Source organism: Hypanus sabinus, chromosome 4, assembly GCF_030144855.1.
Source record: "Hypanus sabinus isolate sHypSab1 chromosome 4, sHypSab1.hap1, whole genome shotgun sequence".
NCBI classification, from domain to species: domain Eukaryota; kingdom Metazoa; phylum Chordata; class Chondrichthyes; order Myliobatiformes; family Dasyatidae; genus Hypanus; species Hypanus sabinus.
The window spans coordinates 363,303-383,838 of NC_082709.1; the positions used below are offsets into that span (position 1 = coordinate 363,303).

Sequence of the window (20,536 nt, forward strand, 5' to 3'; positions counted from 1 at the left end):
AGCCTCGTATTAATGTGCATAATCATTCTATTCTTCGCCTCACTCGCACGTGGCACAGGTAGCAATCCCGAGATTGTCACCCTGGAGGTCCTGCCTTTCAGCTTCACTCCTAACTCCCTGAACTCTCTAAGCAGGACCCCCTCACTCACCTTACCTACATCATTGGTCCCTACATGGACCACTACATCTGGGTTCATGCCCTCACTCTCAAGAATAGCCTGCACCCGATCTGAGATGTCCCGGACCCTGGCACCAGGGAGGCAACATACCATCCGAGACTCCCGATCTGCCCCACAGAATCTCCTATCTGCCCCCCTAACTATAGAGTCCCCTAAAACTATCGCTCTCTTCTCTTCCCTCCTCCCCTTTCTAGTTGAGGGTTCAATCTCTGTGCCAGAGGCAGGACCACTACAACTCATTCCTGGTAGGTCATCCCCATCAACAGTATCCAGTACGGTATACTTATTGTTAATGGGAATGGCCGCAGGGGTGCTCTGCTCTCTCTGCCTGCTCCCCCTGCCTCTCTGGACCGTCACCCATCTGCCTACTTCTTGGTTTTTTGGTGTGACTACCTCCTGATAACTCCTATCTATCTCTGCCTCCACCTCCCGAATGATCCGTAGTTCATCCAGCTCCTGCTCCAACTCCCTAACTCGGTCTGATAGGAGCTGCAGCTGGACGCACCTCTTGCAGGTGTGGTCATCAGGGACAACTGTGTTGACCCTGACTTCCCACATACTGCATACGGAGCACACCACTGCTCTGACTGTCTCCCCCATACCTGAACTGGATTAATAGAATAAGTCTAAAAAGCACCGAGCGACCTTACCTTCTTCCCCTCAGCGAGCAATCACACAGGCTTACCGAAGTCCCCTTACACCGAAGCCCACTTCGCCAAAGCCCAGGACTCTGCTTCCACGGACTCCGCTGCCCGCTCTGACAAGAAGTCCTGCCTTTTAAAGTGCCTTTGAAAGAATTATAGATCTATGTTATAGATCTAGAAGATTATAGAAGGTTAGCAGGAAGGAGCTTAAGAATGAAAATAGGAGAGCCAGAAGGGTCCATGAGAAGGCCTTGGCGGGCAGGATTACAGAAAAGCCCAAGGCATACTACAAGAATGTGAAAAGCAAGAGGATATGATGTGAGAGAATAGGACCAATCAAGTGTGACAGTGGAGAAGTGTGTATGGGACTGGAGGAAATAGCAGAGATATTTAATTAATACTTTGCTTCAGTATTCACTATAGAAAAGGATCTTGGCAATTACAGGGATGACTTACAGTATATAGACATTAGGGTTTTTATACCAATGAGGAATTGGAAGGGTAGATTAGTAAATTTGCTGATGACACAAAGGTTGGAGGTGTTGTGGATAGTATGGAGGGCTGTCAGAGGTTACAGGGGGATATCGATAGGATGCAAAACTGGGCTGGGAAGTGGGAGATGGAGTTCAACCCAGATAAGTGTGAGGTGGTTCATTTTGGTAGTCAAATATGATGGCAGAATATAGTATGAATGGTATGACTCTTGGCAGTGTGGAGGAACAGAGGGATCTTGGGGTCTGAGTTCATAGGATACTCAAAGCTGCTCTGCAGGTTGACTCTGTGCTTAAGAAAGCATACGAACATCAATCATGAGATTGAGTTTAGGAGCCGAGAGGTAATGTTACAGCTTATAGGATTCTGGTCAGGCCCCACTTGGAGTTCTGTGCTCAGTTCTGGTCACCTCACCACAGGAAGGATGTGAAAACTATAGAAAGGGTGCAGAGATTTACAAGGATGTTGCCTGGATTGGGGAGCATGCCTTATGAGAATAGGTTGAGTGAATTCTGCCTTTTCTCCTTGGAGCGGCAGAGGATGAGAGGTAATCTGATAGAGGTGTATAAGAAGATGTGAGGCATTGATCATGTGAATAGTCAGAGGCTTTTTCCCAGGGCTGAAAGGGCACAGTTTTAAGGTGCTTGGAAGTAGGTACAGAGGAGATGTCAGTGGTAAGTTTTTTACACAGAGAGTGGTGAGTGCATGGAATGGGTTGCTGGCAGCCGTGGTGGAGGCGGATATGATAGGGTCTTTCAAGAGACTTTTGGATAGGTACATGGAGCTCAGAAAAATAGAGAGCCATGGGTAGCCTTAGGTAATTTCTAAGTAAGTACATGTTCAGCACAGCATTGTGGACTGAAGGACCTGTATTATGCTGTAAGTTTTCTTTGTTTCTATGAAGTTCACGAGGATGATTCTAGGAATGAAAGAGTTAACATATGAGGAGCATTTGGCAGCTTTGGGCCTGTACTCACTGGAACTCAGAATAATGCATGGGGATCTCGTTGAATTCTACTGAACGTTGAAAGGACTAAATAAGGTGGATATGGAGAGGATGTTTCCTCTGATGGGGGTATCCAGAATTAGAGGGTACAGCCTCAAAATTGAGGGACAACCCTTTAGAACAGAGGTTAAGAAATTTTTTTTTTAGCCAGAGTGTAGTAAATCTGTGGAATGCTCTGCCATAGACTGCGGTGGAGGCCAAGTCTGCGAGTATATTTAAGGCAAAAGTTAATTGGTTCTTGATCTGTCAGGGCATCAAAGGATATGGCCTGAAGGCAAGTGTATGGAGTTGAGTGGGATCTTGGATCAGCCATGATGGAATGGCAGAGCAGACTCAATGGCCTAATTCTGCTCCCATGTCTTTTAGTCTTATAATGTACTAAAGGCTTTTTTTACAACTCTATCTACCTGTGCCTCCACTTTCACTGAGTTATGGATCTGTATCCCAGGTGTGAGGTGCAACACTTCACACTTATTGGCACTATATTCCATCTGGCATTTTTCAGTCCATTTTTCCAGCTGGTCCAGATTCCAATGCAAGCCATGATAGTCCACTACATCTCCAATCTTGGTGTCATTCACAAATTTGTGGATTCAGTTAACCATATTATCATCCAGATGATTGATATGGATGACAAACACAACAGACCCAACACTGACCCCTGCTGCACTCTACTTGTCACAGGCCTGCAGTCAAAAAGACAACCATCTACTACTACTCTCTAGCTCCTTCCTCAAACCCAATGTCTCATCCAATTTACTACCTCATCTTTAATGATAAGTGACTAAACCTTTCTGATCAACCTCCCATGTGGAACCTTGTCAAATGCCTTGTCTTGATAGACAATATCCACTGCCTTGTCTTCATCAATTGACCTGGTAACATCTTTGCAAAACTCTATAAAATTTGTAGACAAGGCCTTATCATGCATAAAGTCATGCTGATTATCCCTTATCAGTCAATGTCTATCCAAATACTCATTTATCCAGTCCCTTAGAATACTTTCCAATAACTTTCCCACTACTGATGTCAGGATTCTCTTTCATCTTGTCAGTGTAGGGCAATCTCATACCTTCTTTTAGTCTTCCAAATTTCTTTCTTAAGTGTGCTCTTGCATTTTTTATATTCCTCAAGTACATTAGTTCCTACTTCCCTAAACCTGCTATGCATCCCCTATTTTTCTAAGCCAGAGCTTCAACATCTCTCAAAAATCAAGGTTCCCTAAACCTGTTATCCTTGCTATTTATTCTGACAGGCATATAGCTTTGTGCTCTCAAAATTTCACTTTTGAAGGCCTTCCACTGTCCCACTGACACCTTTGCCTGAATCCAGCCTGTCCCAATCCACTTTTGCCAGATCCATCTAATACCACCAAAATTAGCCTTTTTCCAATTTAGAATCTCAACCTGAGGAACACAGACCTATCCTTTTCCATAATTACCTTGAAACTAATGGCCTCATGATCACTAGATGCAAGTGTTCTCTTGCACAAATCTCTGTCACCTGGCCTGATACATTCTCCAATAGGAGATTAAGTATTGCATACACTCTCATTGAGAAACCTATGTACAGATTAAGGAAATTTTCCTGAATACATTTGACAAAGTCTATCCCATCTTATCCTTTTACAGTATGGTAGTCCCATCAACATGCAGAAAGTTAAAATCTCCTGCTATCAGAACCTTGTTTCTTGTAACAGTCTGCAATTTCTCTACAAATGTGTTCCTCTAAATCTCTCAGACTATTGGTTGGTCTATAATATAGCCCTGTTAATGAGCCTTCAGAAATGTGGCATCCATCATTAAGGATGCCCAGCACCCAGGATATGCCCTCTTCTTATTACCATCAGAGAGGAGGTACAAGAGCATGAAGGAACAGCTTCTTCCCCTTGGCCATCAGATTCTGAACAGTCCATAAACACTACCTCACTATTTTTGTTCTCCTTTTGAACTATTTATTTAACTTCTATATATATTTCCTGTAATCATTTATAGTATATTTTATATTGTACTGTACTTCTGCCAAAAAACAAATTTCTTGACATATCAGTGATAATAAATGTGATTCCAATTGAAGGAATCATTTACAAAGTTAGCCTTGACAGTAATTGTTACAAAGCTGAAACAAGTGGCGGACATAGTTAAAACCGTCCACTGTTGGTCCAACCAATCAGTCACCATGCAGCAGTACTGCTTCGATGACGTCGACTGGAATGTCCTCCATGATGAGGATGTCTCCAAGTTCACTGATGGAGTCATGTGCGTCATCCAGAAGTGCATCAACGATGTTGTCCCCAGAAATCAGTCAGGGTCTTCCTGAACTAGAAACCCTGGATCAGTAGTTCCATGTGAGCAGCACTTACAGCACAACATCAAGCTTACATCGCTGTTGATCAACCAGAGCTCAAGAAAAGCAGCTATGATCTGCGCAAAGCTATCAAGGCTGCAAAACACAGAGAAGACTGAGTCAAGATTCACAAAGGATACCACACGTGACTTGTGGCGAGGGCTGCATACCATCGCAGACTTCAAAGCCAAACGTTGTGGTGCCACCAACATCGTGGCCTCCCTCCCAGGTGAGCTCAATTGCTTTTATGCTCATTTCGATGTCACTAACTCTGAGCCTCCAAGGAAAGACATTGCCACAACCTAAGGGGGTTGCGGATAGTGTGGAGGGCTACAGAGGTTACAACGGCTCATTGATAGGATGCAAAACTGGGCTGAGAAGTGGCAGGTGGAGTTCAACCCAGATAAGTGTGAAGTGGTTCATTTTGGTAGGTCAAATATGATGGCAGAATTAGCATTAATGGTAAGACTCTTGGCAGTGTGGAGGAGCAAAAACAAAGGAGTAAGTTGTGGATTACAGGAGGAATGGAGATGGGCTAACCCCTATTGACATCAGTGGATCCAGGGTTGAGAGGGTTGTTTTCTTGACACCACTGTGTCTAAGAGAGATGACATTTTCGCTATATGTCATCTCATTATTGTTTCAGTCAAGGCTAATCAATGTAGTGTCACTGGCAAATTTAATGAGCAAATTAGAACTGTGGGTGTCATGGGTGTACAGGGAGTAAAGGAGGGGACTCTGTACACAGCCCTGAGGGGCTCCTGTATTGAGAGTCAGAAGGGTGGAGAGGGTAAACAGCTTTAAGTTCTTCGGCATCCACATCTCCGAGGACCTCAAGTGGTCTGTACACACTAGCTGTATGCTGAAAAAGCCACAACAGCACCTCTTTCACCTCAGACGCTTAAGGAAGTTTGGTATGGGCCCCCAAATCCTAAGAACATTCTACAGGGGCACAATTGAGAGCATCCTGACTGGCTACATCACTGTCTGGTATGGGAACTGTATCTCCCCTTAATTGCAGGATTCTGCAGAGAGTGGTGTTGACAGCCCAGAGCATCTGAGATGTGAACTTCCCATGATTCAGGACATTTACAAGGACAGGTGCATAAAAAGGTCCCGTAGGATCATCGGGGACCCAGGTCACCCCAACCACAATCTATTCCGGATGTTACAATCCAGGAAATGGTACCACAGCATAAAAGCCAGGACCAACAGGCTCCAGGACAGTTTCTTCCACCAGGCCATCAGACTCATTAACTTAAGTTGATTTGAGTGTATTCTATATTAACTGAATGTTCTATTTATTATAAATTATTATTAATTACTATGATTGCACATTGCACATTTAGACGGTGTCAAAATGTAAAGATTTAAAGATATCTATGGAGTCTCTGTGGGTGGAAGTTAGGAACAGGAAGGGGTCAATAACTACTGTGGCTGACAAGTGAAGTCAGAGCCAAAGTAAAAGCAAGGAGAGGGCATGCAAGGAAACCAGAGCTAGTGTGAAGATAGAGGATTGGGGAGCTTTTAAAAACTTGCATAAGGAAACTAAGAAGGTCATTAGGAAGGAAAAGATGAATTATGAAAGGAAGCTGGTGACCAATATCAAACAAGATACTAAGCTTTTTTAAGTATATAAAGGGTAAAAGAGAGCTGAGGGTAGATATAGGACCAATACTAAATGACGCTGGAGATATTATAATGAGAGATGCAGAAATGGCAGGGGAACTGAATAAGTATTTTACATCCGTCTTCACAGTGGAAGACAGCTGCAGTATATCAGATATTCAAGAGTGTCAGGGAAGTGAAGTTTCTGCAGTGAAAATTATGACTGAGAAGGTGCTCTGGAAGGTTCATGGTCTGAGGGTGGATAAATCTCTTGGACCTTATAGAATAGACCAGTTAGCCTGTCTTCAGTGGTTGGGAAGTTGTTGGAATCTACTGTTAGAGATGAGATTATGGAGTACCTGAAGACACATGACAAGATAGGTGAAAGCCAGCATGGTTTCCTGAAAAGAGAATCTTGCCTGACAAACCTATTGCAATTCTTTGAGGTAATTATAAGCACGGTAGTCTAGGTAGATGCAGTAGACATGGTGTACTTGGATTTTCAGAAGGCCTTTGAGAAGGTGCCACACTTGAGGCTGCTTAGCAAGATAAGGGCCCATGGAATTATAGGGAAGTTTCTCGCATGGGTGGAGCATTGGCCGATCGTCAGAAAACAGAGTGGGAAAAAAGGGATCCTATTCTGGCTGGCTGCCAGTTACCAGTGGAGTTCCACAGGGGTCAGTGTTGGGACTGCTGCTTTTTACGATGTATGTCAATGATTTGGACTACGGTATTAATGGATTTGTGGCTAAGTTTGCCAACGATACAAAGATTGGTGGGGGAGCGGGTAGTATTGAGGAAACAGAGAGCCTGCAGAGAGACTTAAGATAGCTTGGGGGAATGGGCAAAGACGTGGCAAATGAAATACAATGTTGTAAAGTGTATGGTCATGCACTTTGGTGGAAGAAATAAATGGGCAGACTTTTATTTAGATGGGGAGAGAATTCAAAATGCAGAGATGCAAAGACACTTGGGAGTCCTTGTGCAAGATACCCAAAAGGTTAACCTCCAGGTTGTGTTGGTTGTGAAGAAGGAAAATGCAATGTTGGCATTCATTTCTAGAGGTACAAAATATAAGAGCAGATGTGATGTTGAGGCTCTATAGGCACTTGTGAGACCACACTTGGAGTACTGTGTGCAGTTTTGGGCTCCATATTTTAGAAAGGATATACTGATACTGGAGAAAATTCAGAAAAGATTCACGAGAATGATTCCAGGAATGAAAGTGTTACCGTATGAGGAATGTCTGGCAGCTCTTGGGAGTTCAGGAGAATGAGGGGTAATTTCATAGATACATTCCGAATGTTAAAAGGCCTGAACATATTAGATATGGCAAAGTTATTTCCCATGGTAGGGGATTCTAGGACAAGAGGGCACGATTTCAGGATTGAAGGATGTCCATTTAGAACTGAGATGCGGAGAAATTACTTTAGTTAGAGGGTGATAAATCTGTGGAATTTGTTGCCACAAGCAGCTGTGAAGGCCAAGTCATTGGGTGTATTTAAGGCAGAAATAGATAGGTTCTTGATTAGCCAGGGCATCAAAAGGTATATGGTGAAGGCAGGAGAGTGGGGATGACTGGAAGAATTGGATCAGCCCTTGATTGAATGGCAGAGCAGACTCGATGGGCTGAATGACCTATTTCTGCTCCTATATCTTATGATCTTATGGTAATAGTGGAGCAGACTCGATTCTGCTCCTATGTCCTATGGACCAGTTGAATCAAAGTGCTTGTTTTCATGTCATATTACTCTAAGACTAGAGTCATAGAATACTTCATCACACAAACAGGCCTTTTGGCTATCAAGTCCATGTTGAACTTCTTCTCTGCCTAGTCCCATCAAGCTGCTCCCAGACCATAGCCTGCTACCCTCCTGCTATCAATGTACCTGTCCAAATTTCTATTTAATGTAGAAATTGAATCTGTATTCACAACTTGTATTGGCAGCTCGATCCACACTCTCATCACCTTCTGAGTGGTGTTCCCATCATGTTCTCCTAAATATTCTTCCCTAATAATCCAACCTCCATATTCCTCTGAGTTGAAAATTCCAGTGATAGGACTGAAAACCCCATGAGATTTGGCATTGGTATGAAACAGTAAGGAAGAACTTTAGTTGTTTTACTTACACGTGAATGGTGTGACCACCCACAGTTGGAATAGCTCCAAGCGACTTCACCACATGACCAATGATGTACACAATGGACAGGAAGGTGATGGTCCTGTTTGAGATCAGAAAAGCAAATGTCTAATCAGTATTTAACAAGACAAAATGAGACTCTGAAAATGTTATTTTTATTCCTTAGTAAATTTTAGGGAAAGGCTTCATGAGGAAACAGGGCAAGAGAATGCTGGAAGTGTTCACCAAATCAAGCAACATTTTTTAGCGCAGGGAACGTCAGATGAAGGAATCAGCAGCAGAACTGGGCACAGTGGTAGTGTGACACTAGTACAACTTGAGCTGTTCAGAGTTTGGAGTTCAATTCCAGTACCACTGCAAGGAGTTTGTATGTTATCCCCGTGAATGTGTGGATTTCCTCCAGGTGTTGTAATTTTCTCCCACAGTTCAAAGACATACCAGTTAGTAGGTAAGTTGTCCTTTGATTAGGCTTAAACTGCTGCTGGCTGGGTGGGTGGCTCATTAGACCAGAAGGGTCTGTTCCACTCTGTATCTCAAAATAAATAAGGAAAAGACTGGAGTAGTGGGAAAAAAATTTCAGTTGGAAAGAATGCCCCCTGACTTGGTCTATAGAGTACTTCCAGCAATCTCTGGTTTTATTTTGGACTTCCAGTATCCATAGTGTTTTGCTCCAGCATATAATGAAAACTTTGTATATGAAACACCCTGGTTTTCTTGGCTGCATAAGTCTAGGGAAGACAATCTTCAGCCCCACCAAACACGAGATTGATGCATGAGCCCACCCTAAAACCCCCTGTTGTATGGATGCTGTGTAATTCACTTCCCTCGCATAAGTGAGTGCCATGAAATAAAAGACAGTACACCGCATACAATTAAAAATTTATCTTTACAGTTCTTAATTTGACTGAAGGATTAGTAAGGAACAAAAAAGTAAAGGGTCCATTTTAATGAAATGGAACAGTCTAATGTGCACAACTTGAGCTCACAGTCTCAATCGATCTCAACCCAGGTTTTGTCGAATCATGGTCTCGCTCTGGATCAAATCCTACAACCTCTTCTCTCTGGCATCTTCTTTCTTCATTCCCCTCAAACAAAAAAAACCTCAAGCCCAACCTTAGTGTGTTCCTCACCACAGAAACCTCCCCTTCAATTCAACCATCGTAATTGGATGGTAGACATTTCTCCTCATCTCTGATCTTCAACAGTAACCCAAACAGAAGCTGAAAACAAGCAGCTCGCACAGAACTGCCAAAATGAAATACAGAACAGCAGTAAAATGTATGAACCAGATTATTGCATAGACTAGAAAGAAGGGCAAGTGTAAAAACTGGATGGTTATAAGTTGCTTAAGATGATTGACAGTCTTTGAGGAAATGCACATTGTAATATTCTTTTCTCTTTCCCACCTGGAAGCACTTCTACCTCACTGCCCTATATTCTATGTTCTATTTGAGCTCCCTGACATATACAATAGACACACAGTTGCAACTGTAAAAGGTTTTTTCAGGTGAAAAATAAGAGAAATGAGAGTGGATATAGGACAGCTAGAAAATGAGCCCATAGAAATAATCACGTGGGACAAGGAGGTGGCAGATGAACTAAATAAGTATTTTGCATCAGTCTTCACTGTGGAAGACACTAGCAGTGTGCCAGATGTTGAAGGGTGTGAGGGAAGAGAACATAAGAAATAGGAGCAGGAGTTGGCCATCTGGCCCGTCGAGCCTGCTCCACCATTCAATAAGATCATAGCTGATCTGGCCATGGACTCATCTCCACCTACCTGCCTTTTCCCCATAATCCTTAATTCCCCAACTATGCAAAATTTATCCAAACTTGTCTTAAATATATTTACTAAGGTATCCTCCACTGCTTCATCAGGTAGAGAATTCCACAGATTCACTACACTCTAGGAAAAACAGTTTCTCCTCATCTCCATCCTAAATCTACAGCCTGTCCCCAGTTTTAGTATCACCTACCAGTGGAAACAACATTCCTGCCTCTATCTTATCTATTCCTTTCATAGTCTTAAATGTTTCAAGTAAAGAGACCAGAACTGCACACAGTACTCCAGGTATGGCCTCATAAGTATCCTGTACAGTTGCAGCATAACCTCCCTGCTCTTAACTTTAATCCCTCAAGTAATGAGGGCCATCATTCCATTTGCCTTCTTGATAGCCTGCTGCATCTGCAAACCAACCTTTTGTGATTCATGCACAAGCACTCTCAAGTTCCTCTGCACAACAGCATTCTGCAATTTACCATTCAAATAATAACCTGATCTTCCATTTTTCCTTCCAGAGTGACTGACCACACATTTACCAACACTGTACTCTATCTGCCAGTCTCTTGCCCATTCACTTAACCTATCTATATCTCTCTGCAAACTCTCCATACCTTCAGCACAATTTTCTTTTCCACTTAATTTAGTGTCATCAGCAAACTTAGATACACTACACTTGGTCCCCTCTTCCAGATCATTAATGTATATCGTGAACAGTTGCAGGTTCAGCACTGACCCCTGTGGCACACCGCACACCACTGATTGTCAACCAGAGTAACACCTGTAATGTACTGTATGAGTATTCGTAGGTCAGAGTGTGTATGATGTCAGAACGGGGGTTATAGAAAGTGGAAGTCTGGTGAATAAAAGTGGTTGTTCAATATACTGCAGTGTCCTAGTCACATCAATACTACATGGTGTCAGAAGTAATTGTGGAAGAAAAAAAAGTCACAGTTACAGCCACTGTCAAGTTTAAGCCTATGAGGTAATCTTGCTGAGAATTGGAAGGTATGGCTTTAGCAGTTTGAGCGGTTTTGCACCGCTAGCTGTGTGGTTAAAAAGATGGAGAAAGCGCAATGTGTTACGTTTCTGCATGTGGCGGGAGCAGAGGTAATAAAGGTTTGCAACACGTTTGTCTTCCAAGATAATGAGCAAGATAAAATTGAAGTGTTGAAGAAAAAGTTTCAAGATTACTGTGAGCCGAGAAAAAACCTACCGTACATCCGACATTTATTTTTTACGAGGGCTCAAGGACCGACAGAGACCATAGACGCCTATGTATCAAATTTGAGGAACAAGGCAAAAAAACTGTGAGTTCGGACAACTGCATGATTCTTTAATACGCAACAGGATTGTATGCGGCATATGAGATGATCATGTGAGAGGCAGGCTACTGAGAAATGTGGAGCTTACCTTAGAAAAGGCGATTGATGTTTGCTGTGCCAGCGAGATCATGTCAAGTCGGGTTAAAGTGCTTAATGAAGAAGTTGAAGTGCACAAAATAAAAACTGTGAAAACTTACAAGAGTAGGACAAAGCCAGCTCCACAGGATGATCAAAAGGAAGTTAACTGCAACAGATGTGGTTATAAACATGGATACAGAAAATGTCCAGCCTTTGGTCAGACATGCAAATTATGCAGAAAAAAAATCACTTTGCAAAGATGTGCAAATTGCAGGTACAAGCAAGGAAAGTGCATGCTGTGGAGCAGAGTGAGGGCAAGAGTGACATGTTCATTGGCACAGTTGAAGTGGAACAGGAGGTATGCATCAAGAATATTGACAATGCAGAGGTGGAGGATGAAGCTGATTGGACTCAAGCTCTGATGCTAAACAGGAGGAATGTGACATTTAAGCTTGACACTGGGGCAAAGTGCAATGTCATGTCAGCAGAAGCATTCAACTCACTGGACATCAGAGGAAGACAGAGAAAATCCACCTGCAAGCTTGTTGCATATTTCAGTCACAAGACAGCGCCATTGGGAAAGAAAACACTCACCTGTGATTTCGAAGGACAAAAACACAAGATAGAGTTTGAGATAGTACAGCAACATGTTCCAGCAATACTGGGCAAAGCAACATGCACAAAGCTAGGCCTGGTGAAGAGAATCTATGGTGTTGAGAAAGAAAATGACATTCTCAAAGACTTTGCTGACTTGTTTTCTGGACTATGATGTTTACCAGGGAAATAACCATATCCAGGTTGATCCAGCTATTGCACCAGTTGTGCATGCCCCAAGAAAGATTCCAGGAGCTTTCAGGGATCGAGTAGTGGAGGAACTACACAGAATAGCACAGATGGGAGTCATAACAAGACAAATAGAACCGACTGATTGGGTGAATAGTATGGTGACAGTGGTCACAGAAAAAAAGATGAGGATTTGCCTGGATCCACAAGATCTCAACCGAGCCATCAAAAGAGAGCACTATCTGCTGCTCACGGTTGAAGAGGTTGTCTCCCGCATGCCTAATGCGAAATACTTTTCAGTATTAGACGCAAATCAAGGTTTCTGGCAGATCAAGCTGGATGAGGAAAGTTCCAAATTATGCACTTTCAACATGCCCATATGGAGATATCGTTTCCTGCGTCTACCCTTCGGGATTTCTTCTGTATCAAAGGTATTCCAGAGGTCAGTGGTACAAATGATTGAAGGCCTGGACGGAGTGGTCAATATCATTGATGATTTGCTGGTATGGGGTGTGTTACGGATTCAGCAACAATAAATATATAAGTGAGGTACGAGTTTTTATAACAAATAAAACATTTATTAAACACTGAAAAACAAATCCCTTCAAAAGTAAACAAATCACTAACGTAACCGGAAATCAGCTGCTGTGCGGCAGATTATACTGTTCTTAAAGGAATAAAGCGAAAACAGTTCTTAAAGCGATGTTGCAAAAACAGTTCTTCAAAATAGTACTGCAAAAGTTCAAAATGCTTACGGTCCATTAAAGGAGAGACTTTTTAGACAATTTAAATTCTCTTTCATGTCATGTTGTTGCGGTTCCCAATCGAACTATACTTTCCCCCCCCCCCGGAGAATTTACGAAGATGAAAATAAAACAGCTTAAAGGCACAGTTTTCCTTAAAAAACAGTTTTCCTTTACAAAACTGTTCCCAATCCTTTCTGCTATATTTCGCAGGGATTAACATGGGGACAACCAACGAATTCCTTCTGAATGAGGATCAAACAAGGTTGAACCTGTTTCACCGTTGAAATCGACTTTCCTTGCTTTTAGCTCCCGAACTCCGATCTTCACTTTCCACTGATTTTTAACTGGCAGTATTATAAAGAAACTGCCGGCAATGACCTTTTAAACTTTAGGCATTAAATAAAACTCCATCTTTCAACCAAACTGTGTCATAATATTGGACCACGCAGCGGCATGGAGTCAAACTGGCAAATCCAGCCACTAACTGCCCCTCCTCACAGGGAGGGGTGTCCTTTTATACCCTGTAAAAAAAACTGTCACATGACCTCTATTGGCGGGAAAATGACGTCACTCCACCATCACAAGACCACTACCTTAAGTCCAGTATAGCTTCAACACCACTGTCACATGACAAGTACACCACTGTCACGGGTACGTGACAGGTGACACAATTGAGGAACATGATCAGACACTGAGGAAGCTTCTGGAGAGAGCACGGGTGTACAACCTAAAACTGAACAAAAGTAAATGTAAGATCTCCAGAGATACGGGGAATTATAGACCAGTTAGTCTGACATCGGTGGTGGGGAAAATGCTAGAGTCGGTTATCAAAGATGCGATAGCAGCACATTTGGAAAGAGGTGAAATCATCTGACAAAGTCAGCATGGATTTGTGAAAGGAAAATCATGTCTAACGAATCTTATAGAATTTTTTTTGAAGATGTAACTAGTAGAGTAGATAGGGGAGAGCCAGTGGCATAATTGGTTTTAGATTGAACTATTGCACCCTCCATTTGTATGAGAAATTCAGTCATACTGTGAGCACTCTATTGAAGAGGATCCCTAACTACAAGTTCACTAATTTTACCTGTGTCATTGCACAGGACCAGATCTAAGATAGCACGTTCCCCTGTAAGTTCAGTAACATGCTTTTCAAGAAAGCCTTCATGGGTGCGTTCTATGAAGTCCTCCTCAAGACTGCCTTGACCAGCTTGATTCACCCAATCTGTGTACAAGTTAAAGCCCCCATGATAGCTGCTGTTCCATTCTTACGAGCCTCAGATATTTCTGTTTATTGCCTGTGTCACTGTAATGTTATTATTCAGTAGCCGATAGACAACTCCCACCTGTGATTTTTTTTCCCCTTTACTATTACTAATCTCTATCTAACCAGATGGATTCAACATCCTGCTCCTTAGACCTTATATCATCTCTCACTATTGCCCTGATCTCATCTATAATTAAGAGTGCTACCCCACCTCCCTTAGCTTCCTGCCTATCCTTCATATTACCTGATATCCTTGGATATTTCATTCCCAATCCTCTCCACCCTGCAACCACACCTCTTTGTACTGATTTGTGCTACAAGTTCAATGACCTTGTTTTGAATACTACGGGCATTCAGATAAAGTGCCCTTACAGTTACTGTGCTTTTAAAATCTTGTGATTTTTTTCTCTTTTGCACTTGAATTTTCTTTACTCCACTCTTTTTTTTATCTTTTGCTTTTTCTTTCTATCCAGACCTTTCCCTTTTACTTTATCTATGCTTCTCCAATCTGTTGAACCCACTCCCCTATTATTTAGTTTAAAGCCCTACCCACAGCTCTAGTTATGTGATTCGCTAGGATCCAGATCCCATTATTGTTCAGGTGGAGCCCATCCCATTGGAACAGCTCCCTCCTTCCCCAATACTGCTGCCATTTTCCCATCTTCCACACCAATTCTTGAGCCATGCATTTAACTCCCTAATTTTGACCCTTTGCTAATTTGCACTGCCTCAGGTAGTAATCCAGAGATTACCACCTTTTTGGTTCTGCTTTTTAATTTAGTCCCTTGCTGTTCAAATTCCCTCATTACAACCTCTTTCCTGTGCTACCTATGATGTTGGCACCCACATGGACCACCTTTCCCCTCCCACTGCAAATTCCTCTGCGGGTCAGATAAGATGTCCCGAACCTGGGCATCAGGCAAGCAGCACAGCCTTCAGGACACTCTATCCTAGCAACAGAGAACTCTGTCTATTCCCCTGACTATATCATCTCCAATTATCATTACATTTCTCTTCTCTCCCGCTCTGGAATGTCTCCCTGAACTACAGTGCCGCAGTTAATTTGCTCATCCTTCCTACAGTCCCCACTCTCATCCACACAAGGAGCAAGAATCTCAGACCTGTTGAACAAGCTCAGGGACTGAAGTTCCTCCAGTACTGTCTTGGATCCCACTCCCCACCTCACTTGCAGTCACAACCTCTTGTCTCTACCCACAATCCGAATTTGAGGCAGCTAATCTAATGGGTGTGAAGAGAAGTGAGTGCAGTTACTATTACAAGGGGGAAGGTGTTCAAAAAGTTGAAAGACCTAAGAGTACATAAGTCACCGGGATCAGGTGAACTGCATCCGAGTATTCTGAAAGAGATTGTGGTGGTTTTAGAAATGATCTTTCATGAATTATTGGACTCTAGCATGGTGCCAGAGGATTGGATAATTGCAAATGTCACTCCACTCTTTAAGAAAGGAAGAAGGCAGCAGAAAGGAAAGCAGAAGGAAGGCATCAGGCCAGGCAGCATCTATCAGGAGAACACTGTCGATGTTTCGGGCCAAGAACCTTAGTCAGGTTTGGGGCTGTCCTCTGTTATTGTGGATGGTTGCGAAGAAAAAGCATTTCAGCATATATATTGTATACATTTCTCTGTATAAGAACCGTTGAAACCTTTGAGTAGGTTTATTTAATTTGGCATCACATCATGGGTAAGCTGTTTGACGTTCCATGTAAGAAACAAGACCATATTACAGATGGGCTAAATGGCCTGTACTGCAGTGTACTGACTGTTCTGTGTTCTATGTAAGCAGTACCACCATTTTGCAGACAGGCTGAATGGTCGTCCAATACTGTTTGATGTTTTATGTAAGAAGCAACACCATTTTTCAAATGGGCTGAATGATCTGTACTATACTGTACTGTTCGATGTTCTATGTAAGAAACAACACCATTTTATTGATGAGCTGGAGGGCTTTATTGAAGGGCTTGTACAGTTCAATGTTGCAGATGCATTATGAAGAGATGAAGATTAACTTTTTTTTGAGGACTTGTTGAAAATAGTTGACAAGGGTAGGGTAATAAGCTGGTGTCTTCATGCACATTAAAAAAGGCATTTGATAAGGGTCCTCATGGTGTGCTGGTCCAGAAGATTAAGTCACATGTGATTCAAGATGAATACAAAATTTGGATTGGTCATAGACCATAGAGTGTAGTAGAGGCATGTTTCTCAGCAAGGATTAATACTGGAACCTCTGTATCCAAATGATCTAGATGAAAGTGAAGGTGGTCTGATTAGAATGCTTGCAGACAATATTAAAAAATTGAATTGTGGGTAGCAAGGAGGGTTATCAAAAGGTAGAGTGGGATATTGATCAGTTGAAAATTTGAGTGGAGAAATGGCAGGAGGTTAATCTGGAGAGGGTAATATGTTGCATTTTAGTGCTGGTATTGGTTAATTAAACATAGAAAACCTACAGCAAAATACAGGCCCTTCGGCCCACAAAGCTGTACCAAATATGTCCTTATCTGAGAAATTACTTAGGGTTACCCATAGCCCTCTATTTTTCTAAGCTCTATGTACCTTTCCAGGAGTCTCTTAAAAGACCATATTGTATCCGCCTCCACCACCGTCGCCTGCGGCCCATTCCACGCTCTCATCACTCTCTGTGTAAAAAACTTACTCTTGATATTTCCTCTGTACCTACTTCCAAGCACCTTAAAACAATGTCCTCTCGTGCTAGCCATTTCAGTCCTGGGAAAAAGCCTCTGACTAGCCACACGGTCAATGCCTCCCATCTTATACACCTCTATCAGGTCCTTTGTCGCTCCAAGGAGAAACGGCTGAGTTCACCAAACCTATCCTCATAAGGCATGCTCCCCAATCCAAGCAACCTCCTTGTAAATCTCTTCTGCACTCTTCGTATGGCTTCCACATCCTTCCTGTAGTGAGGCGACCAGAACTGAGCACTGTACTCCATGTGGGGTCTTATCTGGGTCCTATATAGCTGCAACATTACCTCTCGGCTCCTAAACTCAATCCCATAATTGATGAAGGCTAATGCACCGTATGCTTTCTTAACCACAGAGTCAACCTGTGCAACAACTTTGAGTGTCCTAAGAATCGGACCCCAAGATCCCTCTGATCCTCCATACTGCCAAGCGTCTTACCATTAATACTATATTCTGACATCATATTTGACCTACCAAAATGAGCCACCTCACACTTACCTGGGTTGAACTCTATCTGCCACTTCTCAGCCCAAGTTTTGCACCCTATCAATGTCCCACTGTAACCTCTGACTGCCCTCCACACTATTCACAACACCTCCAACCTTTCTGTCATCAGCAAATTTACTAACCCATTCCTCCACTTCTTCATTCAGGTTATTTATAGAAGTCACGAAGATTAGGGGTCGCAGACCCCTACTGGTGACTGACCTCCATGCAGAATCCGACCTGTCTACAACCAGTCTTTGCCTTCTGTGGGCAAGCCAGTTCTGGATCCACAAAGCAATTTCCCCTTGGATTCCATGCCTCCTTACTTTTCAATAAGCCTTGCATGGGGTACCTTGTCAAATGCTTGATGAAATCCATATATGCTACATCTACTGCTCTACCATCACCAATGTGTTTATTCACATCTTCAAAAAATTCAATCAGGTTCGTAAGGCATGACCTGCCTTTCACAAAGCCATGCTGACTATTCCTAATCATATTATGCCTCTCCAAATGTTCATAAATCCTGCCTCTCAGGATCTTCTCCATCAATTTACCAACCACTGAAGTAAGACTCACTGCTTTATAATTTCCTGGGCTATCTCTACTCCCTTTCTTGAATAAAGGAACAACATCTGCAACCGTCCAATCCTCCGGAACCTCTCCTGTCCTCACTGATGATGCAAAGATCATCACCGATGCAGAGATCATCACCAGAGTTTCAGCAATCTCCTCCCTCGCCTGCCACAGTAGCCTATAGCCTGGGGTACATTTCATCCAGTCCCGGTGACTTATCCAACTTGATCCTTTCCAAAAGCTCCAGCACATCCTCTTTCTTAATATCTACATGCTCAAGCTTTTCAGTCCGCTGTAAGTCATCCCTACAATTGTCAAGATCCTTTTCTGTAGTGAATACTGAAGCAAAGTACTCATTAAGTACCTCTGCTATCTCCTCTGGTTCCATACACATTTTTCTACTATCACACTTGATTGGTCATATTCTCTCACGCCTTATCCTCTTGCTCTTAATATACCTGTAGAATTATTGTCACATGTACCAAGATACAGTGAAAAGCTTTTGGTTATATGCTGTTCATACAGATCAAATCATTACATGGTGCATTGAGATAGAATAAGGTAAAAGAATAACAATGCAGGGTAAAGTATAAAAGTTACCAAAAAAGTAGAGTGTAGGTAAGCAATAAAGTGCAAGATCTTAACAGGGTGGATTGTGAGACTGGGAGTCCATCTTATCATACAAGAGGTCCATTCAAGAATCTGGTAACAGTGGAACAGAACACGATTTCAGGCCTTTGTGTCTTGTACTCAATGGAAAAGGAAAGAAGAGAGAATATACAGGGTGAACGCGGTCAAATGCAATAGGATCCATAGGAACTCTGATGCACAGAGGGATCTTGGGATGCAAGTCCTAAACTCCCTGAATGGCAACACAGCCAGGCATGGTGGAAAAGAAGGCATCCACCATGCTTACCTTCATAGTTAGGGCACTGAGTATAGTAGTTGGGAAGTCATGTTGCAACTGTAGAAACTGTAGGTCACATTAGGAGTGTTGTATGCAGTTCTGTCTGCAACATTACAAAATGATGTGGAGGCCTTGGAGAAGGTGCGGAAGAAGTTCACCAAGATTAACTATATAAAAAATAGTTGGTTAAATTTGGATTGCTTCCTGTGAAGCATCAGAAGCTGAAGGACAATCTGATGAATGTTTATAACCTAATGAAAATCTTTTTCCTGGAGTGTAAGCATAAAATACTGGAGGAAATAGCTGTAAAGTGAGGCCGGAGAAAGGTGGAAGATTAATAATACAGTGACACACACAATTTGTTGATTTCCAGCAGATTTTCTTGTCTGTGATTTATGAGAGAAGTGTTTCAACACAGGTGTCTGCCAGAGTAATGAAGGCTGATACTACTGCCATGGGTAAGAGGCATTTAGACAGGCACATGAATGGGTAGAAACAGATTCCAAAAATTAGTTAAATTTGCATCAGGGTTGTTGCAGACACAGTGGGCTGAAGGGCCTGTTTCTCTCCTGTACTGTCTTATGTTTAGAACAGCACACAAGACACTAGAGGGACTCAGCAGGTCAGGCAGCATCTATGGGCGAGAATAAACTGTTGACATTTCGGACTGAGACCCTTCATCAGGACTGGAAAGGAAAGGTGATGAAGCCAGAATAAGGTGGGGAAGGGAAAGGAGTACAGGCAGGTTGGGATGAAGTAAGAAGCTGGAAGGTGAGAGGCAGAAAAAGGAAAGGGCAGGAGAAGAAAATAAGAGGAAAGGAATATGAACCATGGAGAAAGGGAAGGAGGAAGGAACCCTGGGGAGGTGATAGGCAAGTGTGATGCAGAACTGTCCTGTGTTCTACATATGTATGTTCTTAGGGAGATGTCATCTACCTGGTACACTATCATACAAAAGAAGCTATAGGAATCAACAATACCAGTGAAAGGTTAAATTTATAACACCCTTTGAGTCTTGTTCCATCTGTAAGTGAATTAATTTATTTCTTTTCTAAAGAGGTGGTAACATACCATGCACATGTGTACATGTGGCATTGTCTTTGCAAGCATTCCAAAAAGCATTGTTATTTTGTGGGGAGTTCCTGCCTCCAACAGAGCCTGTTCTGATGATAGTTGCTTCACTATCTACAAGAATGTACAAGAAAGCTGGCAGAAAAACATTGCTAACTCTCTGGTACCCACGTCCCTGCACTGCACTGTCAACACATCAAACCAGTTTTTATAATGTTGTTTATATTGTAAATAATATTTATGCACATTTTATTCTTTATAATTTAGACCATAAGATATACAAACAGAATTAGGTTATTCAGCCCATTAAGTCTGCTCTATTATACCATCATGGTTAATTTATTTCCCCTCTCAACTGTAACCTCCTGGTTTCTCCCTGTA

At 42.4% G+C, this 20,536-nt stretch overlaps 1 protein-coding gene across 1 annotated transcript in view; it reads right to left on the reverse strand.

Annotated features, from left to right (window-relative positions):
- slc15a2 (solute carrier family 15 member 2) overlaps positions 1-20,536 on the reverse strand; it is a 219,807-nt gene that overhangs the window by 172,342 nt on the left and 26,929 nt on the right. The window contains exon 5 of the mRNA XM_059966270.1: positions 8,406-8,498. Within this exon, the coding sequence (XP_059822253.1) occupies positions 8,406-8,498 (93 nt within the window). The remainder of the gene's footprint in view (positions 1-8,405; positions 8,499-20,536) is intronic.